This window comes from Musa acuminata, chromosome BXJ1-6, assembly GCF_036884655.1.
Source record: "Musa acuminata AAA Group cultivar baxijiao chromosome BXJ1-6, Cavendish_Baxijiao_AAA, whole genome shotgun sequence".
Taxonomy (NCBI): domain Eukaryota; kingdom Viridiplantae; phylum Streptophyta; class Magnoliopsida; order Zingiberales; family Musaceae; genus Musa; species Musa acuminata.
The window spans coordinates 10,496,957-10,522,085 of NC_088332.1; the positions used below are offsets into that span (position 1 = coordinate 10,496,957).

The window sequence follows — 25,129 nt, forward strand, 5'->3', positions numbered from 1 at the left end:
AATTTTTTATTATAAGCTCAAAAAGGATAAATAATATTAATTTTCTTACTTGGATGTGATTGAGGCTTCCCCATCGCCATACGTTGATGTGACATTGTACGAAAGGAGATGTTGCAATGGCTGGTGGATCCAATCACAGTGTCTGAGTTGAGCATCGGGTCTTCATCGTTCGATTACAAGCGGTGTATGAGTTCTTCTTACTATTTCAATCACTTTCGTTTCTTAATCCGTGAGTGAGAAAAGAGGCGAGAAAAGAGGTGACGGGGGTAATAACGACAACGAGACTCGGGTGACGTCAGCTGTCACAGACGACACCTCACGCCTCTGTTAATCTGACAACACTTGGTCAACTCGAATCGAAAACGTCGATCGAGGCACATTAACATTCTCAGGCTCGATCCCTCGTGCCACGGCAACGTTGATATCAGACGCTACCAGAAGTACGATCCTGCTCCCTGCAGGCAGTCACATTAGGCAATGGTAACTCCCACTATAAAAACCCTCGCGCTCCGAGAAAAGGAAGGGGGAAAAAAAGAAAAACCTCTAAGATCATCCATTGACTTGATTGTCGGAGGGGTCGGGTTAAGCCCCCCGACCGACCTTGGTGCAGGTGCAAAGGCGAAGGTCATCCACCAAAAGCACAGGCGAGAGTTCTCTCCCGGTGGAAACGACGATCTCGTCCTAATCGGAACACCGTGATCGGTCACCTCAGCAATTGGTCGGAGCGTCCCAGGAAGATCCCCGCCATCCGGACCCGAACCAAGCCGCGTCGATCCTGAGACCACGACTTAAAAGTTGTTTACCCCAACAAAAAGGTGCCCTTAAATAAAAATATATAAGAGAAAATAAGATAAAAAGTAGCAGCACATTATAGCAATTTATTGGCCAAATGAATTTTTAACGTTTCTTATAAATACAAATGAGAGAACAATTAATTTTAGATGTGTTATGTGGCCAATTTTTGTGAGCTGCAATAGATGAAATATTCTAATATTATAATTACAATAAATAAATTAGTGAAAGAAGTTAAATAAATTTAAGGAAAGAAAAATAATACAATTAATAATATTTTTGTCAGCATAAAAACCAAGAAAAACATATCTGTGATTTATGGGCAAACTCGTCAATTCACGTTTCCCGACGTGCCTCCGACGTTTCTTCCATGACCGCCAATTGACCGCCTCTCTCTCTCTCTCTCTCAGTCGCGGATTCGCAGCCATGGCGGTCGCCACTTTTCTGCCGTCGTCCTCGATGATGACGAAACCTTTCGCGGGACATCGATCGCGCAGGGATTTGGTGCCCGGGAGGGGGACAACCAGGACCGGCGATTTACCCGGGGCCGTGGCGCTAAGATCGAGACCCCGGGGTGGGTTCGCGGACATCCACGCCTCCGGCGCTGAGGATTGTAGCGGCGAGACGACGCCGCCGCCCTTGAGCCCTTTGCCACCTCCGACGCGTCATGACCCGTAAAGCTCATCCTCCTCTTTTACCTTTCAACGCGGATTGGGTTCTTGTGGTGATCCGAGTTCGTTGTGTCTTGGTCTTGATCGTTTTGCCGGTTTTGTTCGATTAGCGGGCGGGGTTTCATTGCTTGCCTTTTAAAGTTGGTTTTTGTCGTCGTCTAGTTGTGATGCATGTTTTAGGAGGAGGAATTTGTTGGCTCACTAGCTTATTATGTTGATACGATCGAGATTGGCGCGGTCAGCAAGCATAATGTTGCAAAAAAAGATGAGAGTTAACCATCGAGGGTCTGGAAGCTTTAGACAGCTGATCTCTTATATAGGCACATATAAGGGTCCTTTTAACGGTTGTATCAGTTCATGCTCTTCCAGCAGTTTCAGATGAGAAGATGGGCATCGATAGCATTGTAAAAGAACGTCTGTGTGTTGGATGAGTGCTTGGTGGAATGAACTGCGTTGTGGTAATTTCACACTGTTAATAGCTTTTTCTGAGGTATTGGCTACCGAGAAAATTTTTGTCTGATTGTGATTGCTTTATAGTTGTGAAGTGGTGATTATATGCAAAAGTTTCTTATTTTTATGTATTTTTTCGTATCATCATCATGGATCAATGTTGCAGATTATCTGAAAATAACCTGAATGATACATCGAACGGTGACCAAGACCAATATTATGATTTAATTCAAATTGCTTGCCAATATCGTCATATGTATTTTCTGATTGTTGTCGAGGTCTTCGATAGCTAGGGTCCTAATTCCTCGTTCTCTATTCTTTGTATCTCCACTGATAGTTTTCTCTTATCTTTAGATTTCAGTTTTGTCACAGACAGCTCTCCTATTCCAGATAAAAATCAAATATGAAGCTACCCAGTTTGTAGCTCCACAAAGCCATGAATCACCGCATTATTTTCTTCCTTTTCTCTACCTTTTTTCTTACGAAAAGTATATCTACATTTTCCCAATCTTGTACCATTTAAGCCCACTGAATTTGTTTTTACACCTGAAGGCCACCAAACTTTGCTTGTTTATTTTTAAAGTTCTAGACGACTGTTATCCTTTATCAGAGTTGAAAGTTCTGAATGACTAGTATTTTCACTAATATAGGGTGAGACGCCATACAATTTCGGTCTTTGTTGGGGATGAAAGTGGAATGATAAATCGAATAGCTGGGGTTTTTGCTAGAAGAGGATACAACATTGAGTCACTAGCTGTCGGCTTGAATACGGACAAGGCGTTGTTCACTATAGCTGTCTCAGGCACCGAGAAAGTGTTGCAACAAGTTGTCGAGCAGCTTTATAAGCTTGTGAATGTTTTAAAGGTAGTTTTCCCTTCTTATAGTAATTGCCTGCAGCAGTTGCATTTGCACAATTAGATTTCTTTTGAATTCTTGGCTTTAATCATTTATATTTTACAACTACTCTACTTTGGTCAAAACTGCCTCCGATTGGAGAATTATGATGCCATGTTATTTCATCTTGAAGAAGCTAATATTTTTCATTTCAAATTGACTGGATAAGTAATCTGAAGTAGACCACCTTGTAAGCCATAATCTGGTTAAACCAAATTATCATCATGCATCACAGAAAAAAATATAGAGTTGTGGCTGTCAAGTTCCTCAAGGGACTTCTCATTTTGTTATTCAAGATGGTTCCAATGTTTGCAATCTTAAAAGGTTTGCAACTTTGTGCATTGGTACTGTATAGGTCAAGACTACTGGTCTATACCAGTATGTTGAGTGTATATGCTGGAAAAGTCTGAAAAAACTAGAAAAACAAAAAAAGAACTGGTGAATACAGAGCCTATATCTTCCTATACCGGGTGGCACCGGCATACCATTAGACCGTCAGACTGGCATATCTTCCTTTATTCTGGTCTGCATAGTGGAAAGCTATCAGACCGGTAATTACTGCCCATACTAGATTGTACCAGACAGTATTGCAAACCTTTCATTGAATATTTTGCAGGCGTTACCAAAATTAGTGGATGGTACCTGAAATTATTGCAAACCTTTCATTGGGATATTTTGCAGACATTACCAAAATTAGTGGATGGTACCTGAAAGTGTGCTTCTACAGGAATTTTGGTCGCATTTTTTCTAAGTGGTCATTACCTCTTAGTGAACAAATTAAGCGATCAATTATAGACATGCTTGGTCTTGCTAAAATAAAATGGTCATCTGTAGTTTTGTAAATCCTAATGCCTAAAATTCGGAATTGAGGTATGTCAAATTTTTAGTTGAAAAAATGACTTGTCATCAATTTCTTCATGCTTCATGACATCCATGAGGCAAAAGCTAGTTCTTCGGGAAGGAAGGATCCCTTACCTGTCCAGCAACAGCTAGTTTCTATGCCAAACATGTAGATTTTACGATGTTCCTAGCATTGGGAAACTTAGTTTCGCATATTTGAATTTTGTTCTTATCTATTAAACCTGGAGTTTTTGAAACTATCTCATTTCTATAGGTTGACTCAATAATCTATGTTGTTAAGAGTTCTTGTTATAATGGGTGACTCCCATGTGATTACTAGGTTGAAGATCTCTCAAGAGAGCCACAAGTGGAACGAGAATTGATGCTTATAAAACTCAGTGTGGACCACCACAGGCGCCCAGAGGTACATCCTTGTTATTAACTTCTGTCCTTGCTGACTTTCCAGTTTAGAGGGCTTTCATTAATACTTGTGTTCTGTGTAGGTTTAGGGAATTGACCACAAGTAATTTATCCATTAAGATCCTAATTAATGTTTGGTCCCAATGAGATAAAAGGCATTCTTAACTGACTAGTGATTTGGAAGAATAGAATTAAGAAAATGTGGAAGAGAAAATGGAGTTTTATTATCATACATTGCTTGCTTATAACATAATTCCACCCATTACTGGACGGACACAACATACCTCTAGAGCTCGTCATGGCTCCATAAGCATAACATTTTCCATTTTCATTTCTGGCGCAGGATGGTAACGACTACTTTTACTCTTTATTGTTTTCCTTTTTATTATTTTTTCATCGTTCTAGTCCTTTAGTCGGTTGGGGAATTCGACCGTTATTGGTGTACTGGAGAATGCAGTAAGATTTAGAGTTTAGGTTTCGACCTGATCCGATCCAAAGCAGTTGCAGACGGATCGTGTTCGAATTGCACGAGCATACGTTATGTGATCGAATCAGATCCAATCACTTTACGGGCCTACCTGCGTTGCATCCTCCTTTTCCGTGGTGTCACGAACGATCGTCGCGCACCCACAACAACATCGTTCAACGAACCGTACGTCGCTTTTGCATGCTTGTACAGAGACATGATAGCATGTTTTGCCTTGGTTTTGTGTGTTTTTGCTTGAAAAATGTAAGCAACGATAGTTCATAGCACTACAGTGCGACTGCTCATCGCGTCGGACCAAACTGCCCCAAAATGGCTCCATTTTCACGTGCCACAGCCTGTTTTCTGCAGACCGCAACCGTATGCAAAACGTCAGCTATCTCAGCACCCTGGAACTCCCCGGGTGGCACCATGAGGGATGAGGCTTCGGTATAGTGTCGGGCGTTGAACAATCTTCACAAGTTCGCACGTTAACTTGACGGGAATTTGCTTTCGCGCCTGGCACCCGGTGAGCAGTTGTTTGTGGACTTGCAACTGTTCGTTCTACCTTCTAAAGTCCTTGTTTTCTCCTTCCTCTCTTTTCTCTCTTGCACTTAAAGTGCTCGCTGAATTGCTTGTAAAGCTCCCCTCTTCGTGAGACGTCGAGACTTGTCCGTCACTTGTTTTCAAACTAATCAACTTTCTGTTTCGCAGGTCCTTCGGGACCTGTATGAGGTTGCAACTAGGTTGACCCTTTGCGGACGCATATGTCGCAAGGGCGCTTCATGACTTAAGCAATCTCAGCTAAGTCCAAGGAGTTGGCGCAAATGTGCTTCACGACTTAGGCAACTCCAGCTAAGTCCATGACTTTACCGCAAGGGTACCTCATGACTTAGGCAATTCCAACTAAGTCCGTGATAGTGGGGCCCATCCATGCCTTGTAGTTTCCATTAATCGTTTCAGTCCAAATAACTTTTAAGGATTCAATATTCTTCGGATGTCTTTCCTAACAAAGCCTTACCATTTATTTATCACATAAGAGAACATTAAGAATGCAAATGATTTATTTTTTAGGTGGTTGGCAACTACTTTGGTGCATTGAATAGTCCCGAGGTCATTAATGAGGTCAACATGAGAAATTGGATTCTCTCTCCGATACCCATCTTATTTAATTGGCCAGACGTCATTAAATTAGGGACCCAAGTAGCATAATTGAGTACAAACAGCTATCTATTCATTTAAAAAGAAATTAAAGGTATTGTGCATTAATTAAATGATAAAAAAGATTTGATGATTAAATTCAAGGTATTGGACTAAGACGGATCTTATAAATATCGATGACCATGGAGGCTTCTCCCTCACCAAGCACCGAGCAAGGTTGTCTCCTATCCCTCCTCTCTGGTGATTCATCTTTCTATTACACTTCTCCACCTTTCTTCTTTCTTCTTTTGATCTAAGAAGTAGATCGGTGGTTCATGGCCAAGCGACCATGATCGATGAATGTATTTTCGTTGACGTTCTTGGATCACTGTGGTGATGGAGAATCCTATGTTCTCGACGACGGATTCCCCCATCTGAAGCACCACATTAATCTCTTTTACCTCAATTCTCTCATTTGTATATCACTCATGGATTCCATAATCCAAGTCATAGAGAGATATTTTCTCTCACAGATTAAGGATAAAGAGCGACTCAAGCAGGAAGAATAGCTCGAGCACCGTTTGTAGTCAAACAAAATTGAAGTCTCAATGCTCGATCTGACCCTAAGGTCGAGTCCACCGGTCATACGAACATCTTCTTTTTGTATAGTGTCCCATCAACGTGTGGCAATGAGACTCTAATGGCATCCAAATAAGACAATTATATTGTTTTTCTTGTTATTTTTAGTTTATAATAAATAATTATTCTTTTGAATTTTTCTACTGCAATGCTGATAGGCAGTGATGCCGCAAGCAGATTTAGAGAAATAAACATGAAGTATCGTCAGGTCACTCCGAGAATTTTAATGTCTCTAATTTCTTCCAATCTGCTTGCGGTATATCACTACCTACAAGCATTGCACTAGTAAAATTAAATGGAATAATTTTTTTATTATAAACAAAAATGATAAATAATATGAATTTTCTTACTTGAATGTCATCGAGGCTCCCCCATCGCCATACATTGATGTGACATTATACAAAGGAGATGTTCGCATGGCTGGTGGATCCAATCACAGTGTCTAGGTCGAGCATCGGGTCTTCATTGTATGATTACAAGCAGCGTCTGAGTTCTTCTTGCTACTTTAATCATTTTCTTTCCTTAATTTGTGAGAGAAAATATCTCTCTACGAGTGGGTGATGGAATCCATGAGTGAGAAAAGAAAAGAGTGTCTTATAAATAATAATACGTAGGAGAAAACAAGGTAAAAGTAGCAGCACATCAATTTATTAGCCTTAGTCGTTTATCGTTGTCATGGAGTGGACCTTGACAACATAAATCGTTACATATTGATGTGCTGCTAGCATGGATCTCAACTCCATCTACCGTGACATCCTTTACTGACACAAAAGAAATCATAATCTTACGCATCAAAACCACATGTTTCACGTAAAAGATTCAATTTCATGTTATCCTAACCGATAGTTGTCATATCCCAATAACACTCACAAGCTAATAGAGGTGTTATTGTTGAAATGGTAGGGTTTTCTAAATGAATGAATATTTTTCACTCAAATATACATGTCCTTTCGAGCGAACAGACATAACCTTTCATTCGAAAAGATATAACATTTCACTTGAATAGGCATTGTCTTTTCACCCTAATGAGTCTCTCCAACATGTATAAATATATCTCATCCATTCTTGTATTTATGGTGTTTCATTGATCTTGTGAGTTTATAAGTGGTTGTTAATAATTTTGAATTGGCCTTGGGTTTTATGGAGTTATCAAGTGATGTGTTGAATAATTATAAACTACACAAGTTATATAATGTGTGTGAATGAGAATTGAATTATTTTGGTGTCTTCAAATTTTATGTTTTGGATCATGGGTTTGGATTGTGGATGATTGAAAAATATTCTATTTTATGATAGGTTCACACCTCTAGGATGTTATTTTGAGGGTGTGACAGAGGTGCTGGTCTAATGATGATATTGATGTTGCGTTTTTGTTTAGTTCCTTGCATCAATTTGTCTTTCTTCTATTATATTGTTTTATTCTCATATGTTGCTTGCTTTCTATCTGCAGGTGTTGGGCTTGGTTGATATTTTTAGAGCAAAAGTAGTTGATATTTCAGAAAATTCTATTACTATAGAGGTCATATTCATTTAACCTTCTGCTTTTGTGATAATTGCAACATTATTTCTCTGTTCTGTTTTAGTTATGAGTATCTGAGGCCTAACTATTTAATATCTATGAGTGCAGGTAACTGGAGATCCTGGGAAAATAGTTGCAGTTCAGAGGAGCCTGAGCAAGTTTGGGATCAAGGAAATTGCTCGAACTGGCAAGGTTATGACTACAATAATTTTAAATGGTTGTCTCCTTTCTTGTTTCTTCTGGGCAAGGTTCTGAATTTGTTCTGAATTCCAAATTAGTTCTTCCTGTAGATTGCTTTAAGGAGGGAAAAAATTGGAGACACAGCCCCTTTCTGGAGATTCTCTGCTGCTTCTTATCCAGACCTTGAGAGCATGAGTCCCATGACTATTCTTCAGTCTCCCAGTGGAACATTCAGTGGCGACTTGGAACAATCATCTGGAGTTGGTTATCTTTTCCCTTTTTTCTCAACAGTCAATGGCTATCAAGAAGATGTGTTGGTTCTCCTTAGATTGACCTTATACTTCTGGAGGGGAGTTTTTACAATAAATTACATCACGTGGAATAATTCTGATAGGAACAAATGCTGATTGGGTTTATGATAGAATCATATTTTACCTGACTTGCAATCATTTACTCATTCTAGTTAAGTACAAGGGGGTAATCAAAGGACACAAACTTACTGAAGGGTTATAATTTAAGCAAATATGATGTTTGGAGATTACAACATATTAAGAATACTTGTACCTGTCGGAGTTTGTTAAAACATTGAATATCTTTCAAGCATGAATATCCTTAAAACATAAAATGGATTATGTATCAAAATTCATATGCACTGTTCTTTCTTTATTTCTGGAGTAAATCTGGAAGGGAAAACCAACATCGTTGTTTTAAATGGCCGAATGATTGAAATATAGAGAAGGTAGACCAAAATAAAAAGGAAAACAAAGTAAACAAAACAGTATCTACATAAAAGGAACCAGCCCACAGAACAAAGATGAAAAAAGTTCAAAGCTGGTTATAATCCAACAAAAGTTGCCTGATTATCTCCTTCCAAACATTCCAACACTAGCTAAACATTCTTCCCATTCTGAAAGAGTAGCTATCTTTTAGATGCATTTTTTCTAGATTCACACGGATATTAGTATATAGCTTTGTTGAACAGTGACTGATGATTTATAATAATTGAAGGGAGATGTTTATCCGGTGGATCCCTACAATGGTTTTGTGGTCAATCAAGTTCTTGATGCACATTGGGGCGTTCTTGATGATGAAGATGTAAGTTTACTCTTTTTTGCCTTATTACATTACACTATCTGTGGATAGTGTGATTAAACTCAATTCATTTTGTTCAAGATATTGGAGATACTTGTTCTTTTACCTATGTTGAAGTCACAGATGTAACAATTTTTTAACACGATTATTTAGGAACATGTATTTGAACCTTCACGTATTTGGATCGGTTCGTCAATTAGCTACAAACTGTTTCCAGTGGCTGTTGACGAGTTAGATCATTTGTGGAATGATGATTTAAGTTCATGTTTCAGAAATAAATTACCAAGTCTTTAGTGAATATCTGATTTCTCTTTTGGACTTTGCAATTTTTTTTTATCCCAGCACATGGTGCTGGCAGGCTCCACGAGTGGTTTATCAGAATACTTTGAGTTTAATGTTCAAATTTCTTGAATTTATTATGTTATTGCATTTATCATAGAGGCTTGCTCTGCTAAAATTTGACTAACTTATTTGAAGTACATACAATCTGTGCTTGATTTATATTTTCTCCCAGTCAAGTGGACTTCGTTCACATACTTTATCCATCCTCGTAAATGACATTCCTGGGGTCCTGAACATTGTCACTGGGGTGTTCTCTCGCAGGGGTTACAATATTCAGGTTGCTTGTTGTCAACGTCTGTTTACTTTTTTACTTTTGCTGGTTTAAATGTTCATGTGAATTGCTTAGACTCCCTTTCTTGACAGAGTCTTGCTGTTGGTCCAGCTGAAAAGGAAGGTATATCTTGTATTACTACGGTGGTCCCTGGAACTGATGAAACTATTGAAAAGTTAGTACAGCAGATTTACAAGCTTATTGATGTCCATGAGGTAAATTAAATTCAATGCCTTGACGAGCTGGCCCGAATTACATTCTTAGTCTCTTAAGTTGACACATTCAGGTTCACGATATCACTCATTTGCCTTTTGCTGAACGAGAGCTGATGCTTATAAAGGTTGCTGTAAACACTGCTGCCCGAAGAGATATCCTAGACATCGCTGAGATTTTTAGAGCAAAAGCTGTGGATGTTTCTGGTCATACAATCACACTTGAGGTTGTGTTTTGAATCAGCTCTCTAGATCAATACTTTTCATTCTGGTGGTGAATTTTCATTATTTACTTTCCATGTGGAGTGAGCAGACTGCTGCATTAAGCTGGTTTTGTTGAATCTATAATACAATGCTTAAACCAAGACAGTGGAGGTGGTTATCAGAATCACAATTTAGTTTCGCCTGATTATATTCTTTCAGTCTATAATAAAATGTTTAAACCAAGACAGTGGAGGCGGTTATCAGAATTAAAATTTAGTTTCGCCTGATTATATTCTTTCAGTTAAGTTTGAAACTCCTAATACAATTTGTTTCTTATTGCTATTAAGTTATAGATCGAACCACATACAGTTAACCTAGCTTTTCAGATGTCATCATTTGTCTATATGGAACCACATATAGTTAGCCTAGCTTTTCAGTGGAGGCTATTAAGTAATCTTTTTAATGTGTGGATTTACTCTTGGGCCTTGACACCGATTCTCCAATTTTCTTGCGCATGACCATATCCTCAATCGACCATGTTAACCTGTACGCAGCTCTAATGGTTGATGCATTAAACAATCACAATCCTGTTTCTCATTCATCTGCCAAAAATCTCTTAACTATTACATAGGATAACTATTTTCCTTTTTTTCCTTCAGCTTAACTATTTGTTTAGTTTAAGAGATCATCGACTGTAGAACATACTCAAAAAATACCATTGAACATGAAAGTTTGTTATTTGAATACTTATGCCAAAAAATGTGCAAATCATTTGACAGTTGTAACATTTATTGTAGCTCACTGGAGATTTGAACAAGATGGTCGCACTGCAAAGGTTATTGGAGCCCTATGGCATCTGTGAGGTATCATTCCTTTTATTCAGTTTATGCTTCTGTGACTTAATTTTCAAATTATATGCTGGTCGTCGTCCGTTTTCTAACATGTACCAGATAATTCATCAGCCTTGGCCAGCTTCATTTTGTTTTAACTACACTTCAATGTCTGATTCATTTTTATTGTTGAACGATGTATATATGTGCATGCATCTAATTATTTTTCATGGACAACTGTTTGATCGAAAAACTTGTTTCTGGTCGCATTTGTCTCAGGTGGCACGAACCGGTCGGGTCGCTCTAATTAGAGAGTCCGGTGTTAATTCCAATTATCTACGTGGTTATGCTCTTCCAATATAGCTCCTCTGTTTTGCGATCAAATAGGCAGCCCGGATGTGAATAAATCGATCGCTTTTCCTATCAGAGTTCTTTTATGGTTCTCTTTTTGTAAGTGGTTTAGATATCAAAGAAGATGGGAAGAGACCCCTTCTTGGTACTGTAGCTGATTTCCTAGCACATAATTGTAATACCCATTCTGGAATTGATGTCCCAAATTGTATTCTTCGATTAGATCATGAGGATTTGGATGGGTGTTGACAAGATTATGCAATCCCAATTGTTATGGTCACAAGGGATTGGCTTGGTAACGTGATGGTTATATAGGTGGGTGAATTCGAATGCTATATGCATCCCTTTCTATTTCGTTCGATGTTTAATTATCATTTTATAATATTTTATTTAATCTTCTAATTCGGTTGCTCTCAACACCGACAGGGCAAACAGATTAGCTCCAAATATGGGGTTTTGTTTCGATTTGAGAGTTAGGGTCGGCGATCTTCTCCATCTCCTTCTTCCCCATGGCGCAACTCCGGAGCGGCGGGAGACGCAGACGCTAATGGCGGTACGTTGTTTTGGCCTTCTCTTGGATTCTTTTTCTTGTATGCTGCCGCCAACGGGCGGAACAGCAGCGTGGCGCTAAAGGGAGAAATCGAGCCGTCCATCTCATGCTGCCGTCGCCGATCTCACCGTCAAATTCCTATCAGTTTGGCGCCATGGAGAGCCCCGATCGTTTGAAGCATTCCTCCTCCCTGGACATGGCGGCGATCGATTCGGGTCGAAAACTCGAGGCCGAGCGGAAAAGCCTGCCTCGTCTCGCTTTAAAAGAATTCCATTTTGCCAACGGATCCATTCCGAGATGGGGAAGAGGAGCTACAAGGAGTGTTTGATGAAGAAATCGGAGGCCAAGAAGAAGCCGACACAGAGTAGAAATCCATTGAAGGATCTCAACGGCGGCTCCGTTCCTCCTCCTCTGGGCTCCTCGGAGGCACCCACAGGGGGGTGCTTCAGATTCTTGCTCTCTCATTCCTCTGACAAAGAATCGCTAGCCCGGTCGAAGCCAGCGCCGATAACTCACCGATCGGCCCCTTCGAATTCTAGGAATGTACCCTCCAACTCCAAGAACCCTACGATCCCCTCGAGGTATCAAACCTTCCAAAAGAACGCATCAAAGTCCGATGTTGAAGCCGACAAGCAGCTCGTATCGAGGAAAGCATCGAATCCAAGAAACGCGGATCTCTTTCAGCGGTGCAATAAGAGGAAACATATCTCCAACTGCAAGAATTTTGAGAAGTTGATGAGTACACCGACTTCAGCCACCATTCCTCCCGTTGAAGCATCCATTTCGCCGGAGGTTCCCGTGAAGGCCTCTGCAGTGGCTGTGACACCTGTATGCTTCGCTGCAGGCCATGTGATCGCCAGAGTGCGCGACCGGAGGAAATGTAGGGCAAGAGGCATACTTACCGTCGGCGGAAGGGAGCCGGAGGTTGAAAAGGTTCATGTTGGACGTACTGATCGAACTCAGGCTTCTGTAACACTCCCTCCTCCTCCTCCAGCGGAGGCATCCATGCATTGGCTTTCTTCACCTTCAGAGAATGTTGATATGGCTCTCGATAGCAGTTTCAATTCTAGTTCTAAAGTTCTTGCCGCTGAAGCTTCTGTGGATTGGCTTCTTTCTCCTTGTAAAGATGGAGAAGGTATGCACAAAGATGAGTTGTTGATGGGGAACAGAACTTCACCTGATCGTGGATCTTGGAGGTTTTTTCCTGATAATTCTATCAGGGAGAAATCACCTGAACTCAGTGGGTTGATGAGCCTCGATTCTCCAAGTTTAGAAACAACACTGTCATCTGGTATTGGAATTCAGAAAACTCCTAGTACTGGTGGTAGTGTCAGTCCTTTCTCTATGATCCTGGGGATCGCAAAGACATCCAAAACCAAACGTATTAGGCCTCAGCAAGAGACGGGACGACATCATAATTGCTCTGTCTTAGAGAACTCGCTGTTTTCTGGGAACTCTTGGATTGAAGGCCATGTTACCGGCAAGCCATTGTCTTTTTCGAGTTCAAGAAAGAAATATGATCTGGGTGATTTTAAGATGGATGCAATGGCAGAGTCTCTTGAAAACGTTAGCTTGTCACCGGAGCCACTAAGCAATGATACAAGTTGTCGAGCACCATTGCCTGGGCTTAGTTTCCAGTTTCGATGTCATACGTCAAACTCTGTAGATTTTAATCATTTGCAGAATCTCTACTGTGATAGGATCTCTATTGTAAAGGATGCTTCTGCTAAAGAAGAGGTTTTACCTAGTTCTCAAACAAGGGTATCGTGGAGAGAGGAACCTATCAGTAGGGTCTTGGAGATGGGGAAGTTGGATCACTGCCAGTGGCTTTCAGATGATGACAACTTTGTTCACCATGAAGAACACAGAGGAGCATCCATTCCTGATCTTAAGTCTGACTGTGGAAGTAGCAGCTCCATTTTAAAGAATCCAACAGAAACTATTGCACCAGTTGGTTTTGGACATGTTGAGTTTGTGTCTGAAGCTAAAAGGAGTGAAACAGAAGTTTCTCCACGAGGACCTATCTCATGTGCAGAATCCATTGGCATGGAGGGGCTTGTGCTGGACTCTTCTGGTGATTCTGATTGGACATTGTTCTACAAAACCCACTTATTTGAAGTATGAGATGTTTTGCTTTTCTCACTTATTGAAATCCCTTGTATTTTAGAATCTTAGACCAAGTTTTTACATAGTCTTCAATTTTTTTTTCTTGGATGAACTATGAGATGTGATATCATGTTCTTTTCATGAATGCTACATTCCTACTTTTCTTGGATGAACTGAGTTGATATTGGGATACAAATTATTGACAGGGAAACAGCAGTCATCACATAAAGTAGCCTACTATAATGCTTGCAGGACTTGCTTTTATTCTGTCTTTGAATTTAGGCTCTTTTATGCAGGCTGTTGAAGTTATGCAGTTGGTATTTGGTAACTAATCTGCAATTTGCAACTATAGATGAATGTAATGGCTATCTAATACACTATTACAATGAGAAACCATCTTTTCAATGAGGTTTCTGACTATTTTCTCTTTAACACTGAAATAATCATTCTTTAATTGTCTATGTCATCTAATTTAATGTACAATAACTTTCTGAATCCTCATCATGTACCTCAGAGAAAAAGAAGTGAATGCTAACAATCATGTCTACCTTGGTCTAGGTCTTGAACATTGATCCCAGATAGAGCTTCCAATGTGGATGGGTGCAGAGCCTTTGAAGGTAAAATACTCTTCCTTTGAAGTATTATAATTAATAGATTACTTTTACAAGGAAGAAATAGATACTTGTTGTTAGAGCAGAGTATTACCAAAAATGTAATTCCCCATTCCCATATTTGATGCTTGGCTATGTGCAAATTCATTTCCCATGTTTGCCACAAAAATATATTGGACATCAAATAAGTTGATAATCTCGTTTATATCATCTGCAAATTCTCATGGTTACCGATACCAACATTCCATATTTTGCTCCTCTTTAGAAATCTTGCATTGTTAGAATCAGGTGAGTACACCAGTGGTTCCGGTTAACATGACTCCGTGTTCTTAAGCTAATCCTAGACTGCAAGTCAATTTAAAGTGTACATTCTGTTGTTTTTCTGTTCCCAATAAAAAGTTGTATTAAGCGCATGCTCGAGGAATAATATTGTATTTAATTGTCAACGGAAATAATTGGGAAATTTTCCTATGAGTTCTTTTCTCAAACATCTGGCATGTGCATTAAATATTGCCTAGAATTCGGGTCTTGTATCATAGATGGTGACATTGTCTTTGCTCTCTTTTAAGAATTGGTGAAGCTCCATTGCACCCTCTTTCCAATTGATTTTTTTTCATATACAAGATTCAAAGCTTTATTATGACAAAACATGTGACCTTGTGCTGCTTCAGAAACCCAGTCTCTCTGTTTGAGGAAGGAACATGTCACAAGAGCAAGGGACCTCACCAAATGGTATCAGCATTTCTATTTTAAGAATAATGGAGAAGATTACTCGCACATAGAAAGACATTTGGATCTGTCCAATATCTTCAAGATGAGGATGGGAACTGTCGAATAGGTCAAGGCCTGGAAGGTATGGCATCGAAACTATAATTCTCTCAGGAAGTTTGATGAAATGAAAAACATTGAGAATTTGCAATAAATCCAAAGGTTTTATAAGCTTCTTTTTGTATAATTTTATTTGCCACAAAGCATCTCAGAGAAGTTCTCAGATGAGATTTTTCAAATTTCTGTAATGAGAAAAAGATGCAGCTCATCATCTTAGAGTTAACCGGTAATTGACTGTGTTCCATCATCATCATCTTATAGTTGCATTCAATTGAATTGGATTGATCATGATGCAAATGTTATAATGGTTTGACCTGCTTTTAGTTGGCCCTACGCAGGAACACTAGATTCAGCTGTTAGCAACTACATGCTGCTTCTGTTGATTCCTAAGCAAGCAAGCCACAAGGATGGGGTTGCATGTCTCCAGATCTTCGACTGGAAACACAAGAACCAAGCCAACAATGTCAACCACATCACATGTGATCGTGGTGGATCTATTACTGCTGCATTAAAGAACTTGAATCGGCCACAGGACAAAAGGTGCCTTTTTTTGCACTCATCTTCACGAACAAGATCAAAGTGTTCACTGGAGCAACCGCCCAACAGCAGCAGATGGGAGTGGGTGTCTCATTCCCCATGAGAGTGAGTGAGTGAATGCTGAGATGCTGTTCAAGACCAGGTTCAGTTCATACAGTTGGTGAAGAGCATCTCAGCATCCAGATCACAAACACACATGTGATGTGTTGTGAGGTACGTGGATCAAGGTTGGCCATCATCTCCCTGCTGCTTTCTTGTAGCTTGAAAATGATATCAAGGGCATAGCATAGCCTGACACAATGGTGTCTCCACCATTTGAGGTAAACTATATGATTTGTATTAGTCAAGTCTCTTTTTATTATTTACATACCACTAATCTTATTCAGGTCACTTGGTATACTAGAAATCCATGCAATACTTTCGAAACTAATACTCAGAATTCCTTGCTGAACCAATCAGTAATGTGATTCTCCTTTACACAGGATGAAACAGGAAATGGCACAAGAAACAGTGCAGAGAACATGGAGTTGGCATCTTCCACAGTACACAGTACAAGATCCCGTGAGTCCACTAAAGCTTGAACAGCCATTGAGGGGAAATCTAAGCTTTCCCTTCTTCACACTTTTTTTTTTTTTTTGTTCTCGTGGCGATTTTTGTGATCGTGCTTAATGATTTGTCGGATTTTATTTCTAATTGTCGTGATTTCTAATATCAATTATAGCCTTGTAGATGATGATTCGTGCTCGATGATTTATCGAATTTTATTTCGAAACCCGACCTAACTGCCGTGATTTCTATATCATTTATTACTTTGAAACTCTTAACTTAATTGTCGTGATTTCCATATCAATTATAGCCTTCTAGAAGATGATTCGAAATCCCCAACTTAATTGTCGTGATTTCTATATCAATTACAGACTTGTAGATGATTCCTATATGTGCATATGTGTGTACTGAGATCTTTCAGAAGTGAAAGCGAGATTGGAGAACCAAATCATGTGCGAAAGTGGTGGTGAGCAGAGTACAGAAAAGGACAAAGGGGAGCTGAGGGAAGATGGCCAAGTGAAGGGAACCTGCAATGTCAACTTCGTCTTTGGCCCTTGGGAGCAACGAAACGAAACGAAACGAAAGGGAAGGCTTTGATTTGATGATCACCGGAATGAACGAAGCTTCTCCGTTTGAAGCTGACGATGGGAATCACTACTGTATCAGGAAGATCGGAAATAGATTCTTCTTCTTCTTCTTCTTCTTCTTCTTCTTCTTCTTCTTTCGTTTTTGGAACTGCTATTACCCTTCCCTTCCTTCAAAAGCAAAAAGAAAAAGATTGGATTGGATTGGGTTATGCTGAGTCAATCATTTACTGTCTTTGCTTAGACCGACCCACGAGAAATTATCCATGGAGAGACAGACGTAAGACCACTGACTGTCTTAGAAACTTTCCATAGGGAGTTGTAAGACAATTTTATCATCGAAAGGGATATAAGAGTTGAGACAACTCTTGATTTTGAATAAACCTTAGTTCGCCTAATCCTCGATTGATATGTGACTGTATACTAATTAGATATTAAAATTTTACGATCGAGTATATGGAGACATATCATCGGTGACCTATTATTTGGTTCTTGAGCAAGACACTAAGGATTCGAGTTCCATTGGATTAGCTTGCTTCAATCTATGATCCAAGGGAACTCGAATCCTTAGTGTGTCTTGTTTTAACTTCCCAAAGAGAGCTCGTAAGAATTAATCCTTGTTGAAAGAGTTATGCCCCCGCATTAATGACCAGCGACATGGCTTGCCTCCGCCACCTCCTTTTCGAACGATTGGAGAAGGGATCATTCCCTGCCTGACTCAAAATGACAAAAAAGTCAAACAAAGAATGTCATCCGATGGTCTTGCATTGACATCGACCTTGGGACAATATATCGGTAAGTCGCCTCCATTAATGGAACCTGACGAGCAGAGTAGGGGGGACCCTCACCAATCCCCATCCTCGCCATTAGATGCCCAGGTATAAAAAACTCAAGCTCTAAAAGTCAAATGGGGGCAAGCGAGTGAACACTACACTCTCCTAAATATAACTAACTAATCCACTCCCTATCTCTTTGACTTAAGCATTGGAGAGACCACGTCAAGACCTCTCCCAATACAGACTTATCGTGCAGGATCCCTGATGCCAGTTGAGGAGGCATTACGAGACAACTCCCACGAGGAAGGCGATCTATCTTCCCACACCCCTTCCACAAGCACAAAGCTCTCTACACCTACGCCCTAGGCAACTCTACACAACAGCCCTCCGTGTTAGCTCTCTAGAAAGGATCTATACTTTTGGTGTTAGATCGAGTCGAGCTGACTCATCAGTAGATGACCTCAATGTAACAACAATACTGAATTAGAATTATACATTCGTAGATCTTTTGTTTCATCTTATATAATATAATAAATATTTATGGGTTATCCATTATGCCAGTTTAACATATAGATTTGGTTTGTGAAGCACAGACTAGGTTATTTGTGAGATTTTAATTGAATTTTTTTCCCTAATTGATTAAGCTTTTGAAAATTGTAATCATCAAATTAAGAATATTGATCGATGAATAAAAAATTCATGACTCATGTCTGTAAGCACTAACAATGTCACGATGACTTCGTTTGAAGATTTAGTTTTGCATTAGATCGAGGAGAATCTAAGCCTCCGCAAACTCCCATATCTATGGACAGCGTTGCCTGTCGAGAATGAATAGGATGCAATGTATCCACCCCTCAACCTTCTACCATCTTTCGCTCTCATGTCCCCACCCACCCCACACACGTCAGAAGCGAGCAGCGGAAGCCCATCTGGTTGTGCCTTTTTACTCCCACGGTATATATCTCATCGCCGTCGATCGCCAAGCACCTCGTCGTCGACCTCCCCCTCCCCCTTCCCCTTCCTCCTCCCCGCCTCCTCTGCATGTGAGCAACTCAGAACACAGAGAGAGAGAGAGAGAGAGAGAGAGAGAGAGAGAGAGAGAGAGAGAGAGCATATGGACTGACTGATCACTCGTGTCTTCTTCATGACCTTTTATGTTACTTCGACTGGCAACAGATGGCAACTAAGGTATTGATCTCTCTCTTCCATTCTCATCTTCTTACAATGGGTGTTTGCCAACCCAATAAAGTGGCCTTCGATGCTAAACCACCTTCCTTCTTCTATTTGCTGCAATTTTAATGGGCAACCCATCTCATGATGTTGTTGGTTGAAATTCTTATCTGGATTTTGTGTCTTACTTTGCTCATCCAAAGAACCATTTAGTTTCTTCCTAGTAACTGTTTTCTCCCCTCTTTTCCTTTGATTTTTTTGGGCAACAACTTTCAAGGAATTGATGTAGCACACAGTCTTGGATCTACAAAGATGTTGCTCTGTTGATCTTCTCAGATGTTTTCTTTCTATGTGAGTGTAAACAATGATTCCTTGAGATTGCATGATGATCCTTCAGAGCTTTGACTTTCGAGATTGATCTAATAAAATTATTGCGTTGTTTTCTGTTTCTCACCACAAAACTAACTGCTCTATAATGATCAATGGATTCAGGAAACTGGTGAATCTGGTCACAGATGCTAAAGCCATTAAATTTGCAGCTTCTTGTCCTCTTTTACTTTGACTGCCTCCATTGCTCATCTAAAAACATGGTGAGATTCTACATGGATATTGATCATGAAGTGGGTGATTGTTTCTGAAGCTGCAAGCAAATTTAGCTCACAGAAAGCCAAGTTGGTGAGAGGTGGTGTCTCATGAACTGTTGACATCTCTGAGAGTAGTGTGTGTTCTGAAGCATCAACTCTACTAGAGTGCTTCAATGGATGGCAGAAGAAAGAGACATAGCATTGCAGCTACTTCAAGAACTAAGCATGGAGGAGTTGGATCACAAGAACCAGACCATAAAGCCTTCTCCTCCAAGTACTTCAGTGCAGAGTCTCTTCTGGTTCTGCTTTGCCTCACTGCCTCATTGCTGATACTTCCAGTGATACTACCCACATTGCCTCCACCACCTCTTGCAGTGCTGCTGCTTCCAATAGGCATCCTTGTTTTGCTCATGATCTTGGCATTCATGCCCTCAGATGTAAGAAAGATTGCATCACCTTGTGAATAAATTGAGTAGGCCTTGTTCAGCCTTGATGTTCATGTTAGTAGCAAAAATTTTCACAATATTCTTGTTCATTTTCTACAAGTTTTAAGATGTGCCAAAGAAATTAAGCTATTTAATGTGTTGTTGTTTCTAGCCTCACATCATAGGATTATTTCCTTTCAGAATTTTTACTTCACAAATCTAAGTTGCTGGTCTTGAACATGCAATCTCTGGTTTCTTGATGTCAGCACCAAGAGATATTGTGTAAGAAACCAGTGACATTAGCATAGCCAAAGGAAAGAAATATCAGTGACATTAGCATAGTCGAAGGAAAGAGATATGTGTTCAAAATTCATATATTTGCAATCTTAGATACAGGTGAGAGCCTTGTGCATTTAGTATGTCCTTTTTTCATGTATATAAAATATTACAATGTTGGGATCTAACATAGTAATTTTGATTTGTCATCCAGTGGATTGATTTTGGAAGACAAGATGACTTAAATATATGGATTTCTTGTTCTGTTTAATGGGTAAATTGTTTGTCTCCACAGAATGATACAGTTCATTCAAGTCCAACTATACTTCTATGATACACAGTATTCACAGCAAGCAATAGTTACTTTGTTTGATTTATAGCACATCAGATAATTGAGGGTTGGCTACATCACTGTATTCCTGGAGACTTGAATAAGATTTATGATGCAGATGGAGCAAAATCAAGATCTTGTGGTTGTTGTTGTGATTATTGGGTCACCAACTTTCTGGTTGATTATGGTGTAAAGATTTCAGAATGATGTAAGGCTTCTTGAACCTTAGCTAGGGTTTTTTCTTTATATTTTTACGCTTGTTCCAGTATAATATACATCTATCTTGCAAACAGTTAAACCCACAAGCATAAGTCTTTGTCCAATACACAATGCATAATGTGAGCATCTGACACTTCTTGGTTGCTGATGATAACATCTCATTAAACATGATTGTGGTATAAACCAGTCGCTCTTCATGAATAATGCTCAGAGACTAGTACTGCAATGTGATTATAAGCAGCAGATTCAACTTTAGCTTGATCAAATTTTCAAGATATACCCTCAATTGACTTGCCATTAAAATGTTCCATGCAACTCTTGATGCAGAAGCATAGAACACCAAAGAGAACACAGAGTTCCATTAGCTAAAGGGCTATAGCAAAGTCATTTATTGTCCCTTGATTCCATGTTCTATCAGTAAGTTAAACTATAGTGGGGGGCTGGTGGTGGTTGGGGATTGCAGAAAGAAGGTCGGTAGGTGATGCTCCAAAACTGCCATAAGGTCTCCTGCCTGGCTGTTCTTGTCCACCGGCCTCCCCGCGACCTTGCTAGCTGCCTCCACAAGTTGCCCTCTCAGTTTCTGCGGCAACAACAACCCACCTGCCTTCCGACACTCTCTGTACAGCGATAGGTACGCTATGGCCGTCACCAGGGACGGCGGAAGATCCCTGAGACAGATGGGTGAGCCACCCCTTCTCAGAATCCTCATAAAATTCACAAAGTGGTTCTGCCCATAATTCAAGCCCTCAGCAAATGCTGCCTCCGACCAATGCTCCTTCAGAAAAGCTCTCAGGTCAGGGGCCACAGCCTCATCGTCACTGGACTCGGCAATGCTGTCAGCCACGGCATATGTTGCCACAGGGTCACCAAGGAAGTTGTTGCGCAGAAGGAATTCAACACCAGCTAGCGAGCCACTGCTTCTCTCAGCTGCTGCCTTTAGGATCTCAATGCTGAGGGCAGCAAGGACATGCTCTGGGATGCGTGGGAGAAGGTAAGCTGCAATACCCACCTGGCTGCTAGCGACGGAAGCAGTAAGTGCAATGCATAGTTCCATATCCCTACATCCCCGATCGACAAACCATTGAACTACCTGCATGCAGCCCCTCTCAGCCGCTCGCAACAAAGGACCAAGGAAGGCCCCAGCATTCCCTTCTTCCACCAAGCATTCCATGGTTCCAATCTTACAGTGGTGAGAGGCAAAGCCTAAGGCAAGTTCAACATCAACATCCAAGCTGTTCCTTTGAGCAATCTGGAGGAAGAAAGAAAAAGTGAATGCGAATCAAAACTCCCATATCCGGCTGAATCTAGGTTTATCATTGTATAAACTAATTTCCCAGCAGCTTTATTTAATTGGTCAAACCAAGAAATTATTTGATTCTGGTGTCTGGTTGAAACTCAAGTCGGAAGCCATCTTAGCCAGTAATTTGATTCCAAAAAAGAGTCCATTAGATCTTCAAAATAATTGTTTTGGCCATCTTTAAGGAAAGTATTCATTAGGACAGCTAAACCTAGTAAAACCACACTTGGTGATGGCATAATCTTTGCATCATGTGTAGTGACAGTTAATGCAACCTTTTCCACCTTTAGCTCCCGTGAAATATCCTAGAACCTATTCCTGTAAGAAGTCCAACCGTTGATTGATGGTTCCCTTTTGCTCACCAAAAATTCCAATTCATTTAATTAAGGAATAATTATAAAGATCAGCCACTGGTACAACGCATCAGGTTTGCCCATAGAAGAAATACTACCACATCTTCGAAAGAAATTAAGGTTCCTTGAAAGTAGAAAATGTTTCAACTACTTGTATTTTCCCTAGTACGTGGGGTGACGGATAGCCAATATATAAGGTAAAACAACTTAAAAGTAAGGCACTTCAATTACCAAACTAGAAGTAGATGAATACCTGTAGCAAGATTCGGACAAGCTCTGTACTTCCAAATCTTGAAGCCTCGAGAAAGCATTGGTTTACATTGTCCGCACCACCCTCCACTAGCATCCCAAGTAATCCTTGTATTACAGTTGCCGATATTCCAAATGCCCAACCCGGATCAAACGAGCTAGAGAATAGAGTAAGAGGGAAGCATGCTGCGTCAAAAGCTTCAGTAAAATCCTTTCCGGTAAGGCTGTTGCCAGCAAGATCTAAAAAGCTTTTGAAAGCTGACAACTGAAGTTGGACCTCAAAAATTGTGCTGTAATTCCTTCTGTCCCTATCCTTTCGGCACCGAGAGTGAATCCCAATGCACTTCAAAGCCCAGTCTGTGAACTTCTGGACCTTCACACCTGCTTCTGCCTTCAAAACTTCATCACCATGACATTCTCGAAGACGCTCATGCAACCTGACAAAAGAGGATGAGAAGGGCACAAGTTCATCATCCGTAGAACAAGATGCTACTTTTCCTACCACAAAGGAGATTATGCAAAGAATCACAATTATTCATGTCCAAGAATGGGAATTGAGATGGTTGGAGACTTTGATACCTTTGGGCCATGATACCCACTGTATCAGCCAAACTCATTGTTTTGCTCTGACATGCAGAAACACATGAAGCCAGAAACGATGTCCTGAGGGTAGCCCTCGTGAAGTCATTAGCTCCATTGGCGACGATCTTCTTGATCATCCCAGTAACACCATTCAGTTCTTGCTTAGTTGTCAAGAACCATATGGAGTCTAATGTTATGCACAGCATATCATTAAGAGTTTGTGGATCTGCCAACAGAATGAAGTTCTCAGCGAGCTCTAAATCCTGAGAACTCAATGCACCCTGAAACAAACGACCAAGCTCGATCCTATCCTTCCTGCTGAGCTTCTTCTCCTGTTTATTTTTGTCCTTCCTTCGGATTTCAGATTCCATCAATCTGAACTTGTTGGTGCCACAGCTATAATCTTTGGAGGTCAGAGGGTCTTTTGTCGAGAGAGGAGCCTCCCTTGCAAAAAGCACATTGCTTCCCTCACCCTTCTCGCCCTCAAAACCGTCATTACCATCCACGTACCAAAGTACACCATTTTCATCCATTACTATCTCTGAGCACAAGATGTCCTCTGGTTTACAATCTTTCACCAGATCTCCACAATCATTCTCATCGACCATCAAGATCTTTTTTTCGCTCTCCATTTTTCACAAAAACCAACCAAACAACCGAGTTATCGACAGCTTTTCCCCATAAAAATCCAACTTTTTTGCAACCAAATCCAGTCTCTCAATCAAATCAATCGTTTGCATAAGCAGCGAATCATCGCCTTTCAAGAGGAACAACGGCTAAAGGACAATTATCGATCGTTTCCGCACCGACAAGAACAAACAGTTCATAAATCCACCTCAAGTACCGGAAAATCTTGAGTTTCAGCAACCAATTCCACCCTCATCCATCACGATTCCGCCATCAAAGAAGCAAAACCACAAGGGAACATCATCAACTAAAAGAGCAGCGCAGACCGCTTAGCCCTAACACTCTTCAGCAAAAAGAAGATAAATCCACCGCCGGCACCTGAAAATAAATATAGCAAAAGCCTGAAACAAGAATCTGATTCATCCCAACCACCATACCATTAAACAATCACTAAAGAAGGATTTTTTAACGAAAGAATCCATGGCAATACAAAGGGGAACCCAAATAAAGAACGATTTTAGTGCAAAAGGGAAAGGATGACTACAAGCACGAAACACAAACGAAGCGATCGAGAATGAAACTTCCTGACGACCGAACCCACGATCATATCAGCGAGAAGAAAACCAATAAAAAAGAGGTCTTTAACGCAGGAGCGAAGGAGAAAAGGCGGCAGACAGCAGTAGAAAATGATTACAGACCGGAAGTGAAGATATGCGTGGGTGTAAAAGAGAGGACCAGAAACAAGAAACGGAGCGGAAAAGAGGGCAACCTTCAGGACATGGAACTACGATGGGCGCAAAACGAGGGGGTAGGGAGAGAGAAAGAGAAAGAGGGAGAGAGCTCAGTCCCAGAATCCATGGAACTCCTCACGGAGAGGGAGACGAGCCCCTCTTTGCTGCCCTGCCTGCATTCTTATAAGTTTCCAGCCATTTGAAACACACTTTAAAAGGAGAGAAAGGAAACAGATTACAATTTTTCTTATTCTTTTTCATTTTATCATAAATAAAAATGAAAGGAAACATATTATTTTTCTTATCATCCTTCCTTTTACCATTAATAACTGGCGATTTATATATTTCTTTTTTCTTCTTATTATTTTCCATCTACTTGTATTGATATTTTTCTCTTTCTCTTTCCTTTCTTATCAATAAATATACAGAGAGGAGAG

The 25,129-nt window shown here is 40.3% G+C and overlaps 3 protein-coding genes and 1 long non-coding RNA gene across 5 annotated transcripts; 3 read left to right on the top strand and 1 right to left on the bottom strand.

Moving 5' to 3' along the window:
* The first annotated feature begins 1,147 nt into the window (after positions 1–1,147).
* On the top strand, positions 1,148–11,532 carry LOC135586643 (acetolactate synthase small subunit 1, chloroplastic-like). The gene is made up of 12 exons (XM_065187107.1): positions 1,148–1,466; positions 2,564–2,777; positions 3,988–4,071; positions 7,760–7,828; positions 7,937–8,020; positions 8,119–8,268; positions 9,017–9,103; positions 9,615–9,719; positions 9,806–9,928; positions 10,000–10,152; positions 10,927–10,992; positions 11,239–11,532. Exons 1-12 carry the CDS (start codon positions 1,219–1,221, stop codon positions 11,320–11,322), a joined length of 1,467 nt encoding a protein of 488 aa, XP_065043179.1. The 5' UTR covers positions 1,148–1,218; the 3' UTR covers positions 11,323–11,532.
* A 625-nt stretch (positions 11,533–12,157) lies between these two features.
* Positions 12,158–13,984, top strand: LOC135677418 (uncharacterized). The gene has a single exon (XM_065189772.1). The coding sequence runs from the start codon at positions 12,158–12,160 to the stop codon at positions 13,982–13,984; it is 1,827 nt and encodes a 608-aa protein (XP_065045844.1).
* A 4,710-nt stretch (positions 13,985–18,694) lies between these two features.
* Positions 18,695–20,532, top strand: LOC135676198 (uncharacterized). Of its 2 annotated transcripts, XR_010514187.1 has the most exons (3): positions 18,722–19,036; positions 19,511–20,423; positions 20,518–20,532. It is a non-coding gene; the product is annotated as an uncharacterized LOC135676198 (long non-coding RNA). The 2 variants fall into 2 exon arrangements; XR_010514186.1 differs by lacking the exon at positions 20,518–20,532 and having other exon boundaries at positions 18,695–19,036; positions 19,511–20,088.
* A 578-nt stretch (positions 20,533–21,110) lies between these two features.
* On the bottom strand, positions 21,111–24,884 carry LOC135583293 (ankyrin repeat protein SKIP35-like). The gene is made up of 4 exons (XM_065187108.1): positions 24,731–24,884; positions 23,332–24,339; positions 22,757–23,189; positions 21,111–22,102 (listed from the first exon to the last, which is right to left on the bottom strand). The coding sequence occupies exons 2-4, from the start codon at positions 23,964–23,966 to the stop codon at positions 21,281–21,283; spliced, it is 1,890 nt and encodes a 629-aa protein (XP_065043180.1). The 5' UTR covers positions 23,967–24,339; positions 24,731–24,884; the 3' UTR covers positions 21,111–21,280.
* Positions 24,885–25,129: the final 245 nt, after the last annotated feature.